This window comes from Hibiscus syriacus, unplaced genomic scaffold (assembly GCF_006381635.1).
Source record: "Hibiscus syriacus cultivar Baekdansim isolate YM2019G1 unplaced genomic scaffold, ASM638163v2 tig00111151_pilon, whole genome shotgun sequence".
Lineage (NCBI taxonomy): Eukaryota > Viridiplantae > Streptophyta > Magnoliopsida > Malvales > Malvaceae > Hibiscus > Hibiscus syriacus.
In genome coordinates, this window is record NW_024062999.1 from 518878 (window position 1) to 522104 (window position 3227).

Here is a 3227-nt window from a genome sequence, read left to right on the forward strand (position 1 = left end):
CTGAGGGTCCAAAGTAGGGGAGATCAACATGATAACAAATAAGCGCCATCTTGATCAGTCGTGGCGATTTCAAATCCAACCCTGAGAAAAAAAGATAAATAAAAACAACAGCAGAAACCGTAAGCTACCAAAATGCGGAGAAAAATATGCCAAAAAATCATAGATAAACGTGTCGTAAATGCAGAGAACATGTCAAAAAGACATAATTATTTTTATTAAAAAATTTAAAAAAAAACAAAGAAAAAAGATAACTGGCAGACGGCAATCAACATTAAAACCGATATTGTCTCCGGTTAAACAAAATTAAAGAAGAAAAAGTTAAATTGATCAATAAAATTGACACAATTTGTAAAGAAGAAAAAAAGGGGAAAAGAGAGGATGAAGTAATCCTAATTAAGTTCTGATTCTTCATAATCTTGATCAATAATATCAAATTTGGATTCCAAGAGTGAAAAATATATGCTTTTGAACTTGCAAGGAAGAAGATAATTAATAAATTATCCCTTCTCCATATAAGCTTGGCCCTGCTTAAAACATCTGATCAGAAAGGCAAAGCAAAACTTATATTCTTGTATAGAGAGGTTGGAATCTAATCATTCAAGATTAGAAAATGTTCCCAAATACGATTAACCAAAAACTAAAATGAATACTTGTGGAAGATTACCAGGAACCTTATTCTCTCCCATTTTCTAGTGGAAATAATATTTTATGTGGCAATTTGCACTCTAGGAGATTTGAATTAAATTCTGATTCTCCATAATCTTGCAAGGAAGAGGATAACTAGGAGAAATTAATAAATATCCCTTCTCTATATAAGCTTGGCCCTGCCATAAACATCAGATCAGGAAGGCGCAAAGCAAAACATATAATCTTCTACAGAGAGATTGGGGTCTCCCTGTCCTATACTTCCACATCTCCTCCTATGAATTCTCTCAATGTCGATAAAAGGTGCAGAAGGCAAAGAGGCAAAAAGAAAGAAGATTGGTCACCTAACGATCCACCCGTCGACCAACTGATGATGATGTTAGAACGCTATGACCACAATCGCGATGGTCGACTCAGTAACGAAGAGATCAAGCAAGCCTTCAGAAGCCTTGGTTCTCATTTACCAGAGTGGAGAGCACATAGAGCAGGACTTCATCACACTGACGCAAATAATGACGGGCTTATAAGCAAGGAGGAGCTCGACAATATGGTTAAATATGTAACCGAACGTGGCTATAAAATTAAGCTGTAGCTATCTTAAGTGGAAGGGATGATTTCTTTTTCTCGTTTCTACTATGTGTATTACCAACTTATTGATATAGTTTAAGTTTACTCTGTGTACTTTCAGTAATTTATATATGTGAAAGCCTCAAAGCTTCAAAATTTGGACTGAAACTTGTAGTACAAGCAAAATCCAGGAATTACAATCCTGGAAGAAAAGAATTAATCATGAAATATGTCCCAGTCTTGAACGAATCTCCCTTTCCCCATCCTATAAGAAAAGAAAGAATTCTCTTCAAAATTCGCTTTATATTTTAGCGTCATTTCCCTGCTTATACTGCTTCTGAAATACATTGAGCCGCAACAGAATACAAATTTAAGCATCGATTGCAGTTTGTTCAAGGAAGTACAGGATTTGTTATTGGAAGTAGAATCCAGATTGCTGCATTCAAAATTAGCTTCTAAACCGGTATGTATGGAAATCTATTGCTATACAGTTTATCATTACATTACTGTTTAGGCAGAGCATTCAAGTAAGCCTAGCTACAATTTTAGATCAAGAAGAAGTCATATTTAGTAACTGATGTACTAAACTATGTTATCCGGTTTTTTATTTTCCTTTTCGATTTTACATTTTAGTGAGGAGAAGGATGAGAAAGAGCAGGGAAGAACACGTTGAAATTGATGTCCAAGACTTGATGTCATCTTATGAAACATTGGCATTCGATGATTTTATCATGTCCAGCAAGTGTTGCATCTTCAAAACTCCAATCATACTTTACAGACATAATAGACAGGCTTATGTGCCTGATGCATTCTCAATTGGGCCCTGGCACTATGGTCGAACACACTCAAAAGGGACACAGAACCTCAAACTGAAGTATCTTGAAGGTCTCATTCACCGTTCCCCTAATCCGCCGACTCAACTGGTGGAGCTGGAAGAAGCCATCAGAGAGATCCAGCTTCAAGCTCGTGAATGTTATGGGGGTCCTGTTGAATTCAGCGATGAAGAATTCGTAAAGATTTTGGTGCTTGATGGTTGCTTTATTATTGAGCTGTTCCGGAAAGATGCTGATGAAATCGAAAGAGACGAAGATGATCCCATTTTCACTATGTCTTGTATGCTTCAGTTTCTATATCATGATTTGATTTTACTAGAAAATCAAGTGCCATGGATGGTGCTTGAAATCTTGTTTAATCTAACCAGGTCTGCTAATGAAACCATGTCCTTAGCTCAACTTGCCATCGAATTCTTCGGGAACATGTTTTCATCAGATGCACCTCCCATGGACCAAAATCTTTTCTTCGGGAAAGAGATCAAACATATCATAGATCTCTTAAGAATGACCTTGGTTTTGCCGTCCGAAAAAGGCGACGAAACTGATTATTCAGGATGGCAACCAATCCCTTCTGCATCTAAGCTAAAAGAAGCCGGAGTTAGCTTCAAGAAAGTTGAGTCAAAAAGCATATTGGATATAAAATTCAACAACGGTGTCCTCGAAATCCCTTCTTTGCTTATCCAAGAGACGACGGAAACCGTCTTTCGCAACCTCATCAGCTTCGAGCAATGTTATCCGAATTGCACCCCGAGACTGACTTCTTATGCAATACTCCTTGATAACCTCATCGACACGACCGACGACATGGAGGTCCTATGTAAGAAAGACGTCATAGATAACTGGTTGAACCTTGACGACGCAACGAAATTCTTCAACAAGCTTTATTTTGATGCTTATGTGAAGGAATTCCATTATCATGAGCTTTGCAACCAAGTTCATGGCTATTGCAGTCAATGGTGGCATAGATGGCATGCATTCTACATGCATAATTATTTTGGGAAACCTTGGGCTATTGTTTCTCAAGTGTTTGCCATTATTATTTTGACCCTCACTGCTTTACAAGCTGTATACTCCATCATCAAATAACAACTTCCCCTCTAGTACTTGTTTATATCAATTTGCTACTATTTGTGTCTGTGTTATGTAACAAAAGAATGAGTGTCTTGCTATGATTTTGATTTA

At 37.2% G+C, this 3227-nt stretch overlaps 1 protein-coding gene across 1 annotated transcript; it reads left to right on the plus strand.

Annotated features, from left to right (window-relative positions):
* Positions 1–1839: 1839 nt before the first annotated feature.
* LOC120154766 (UPF0481 protein At3g47200-like) lies at positions 1840–3227 on the plus strand. Its single transcript, XM_039166421.1, has one exon. The coding sequence runs from the start codon at positions 1857–1859 to the stop codon at positions 3129–3131; it is 1275 nt and encodes a 424-aa protein (XP_039022352.1). The 5' UTR covers positions 1840–1856; the 3' UTR covers positions 3132–3227.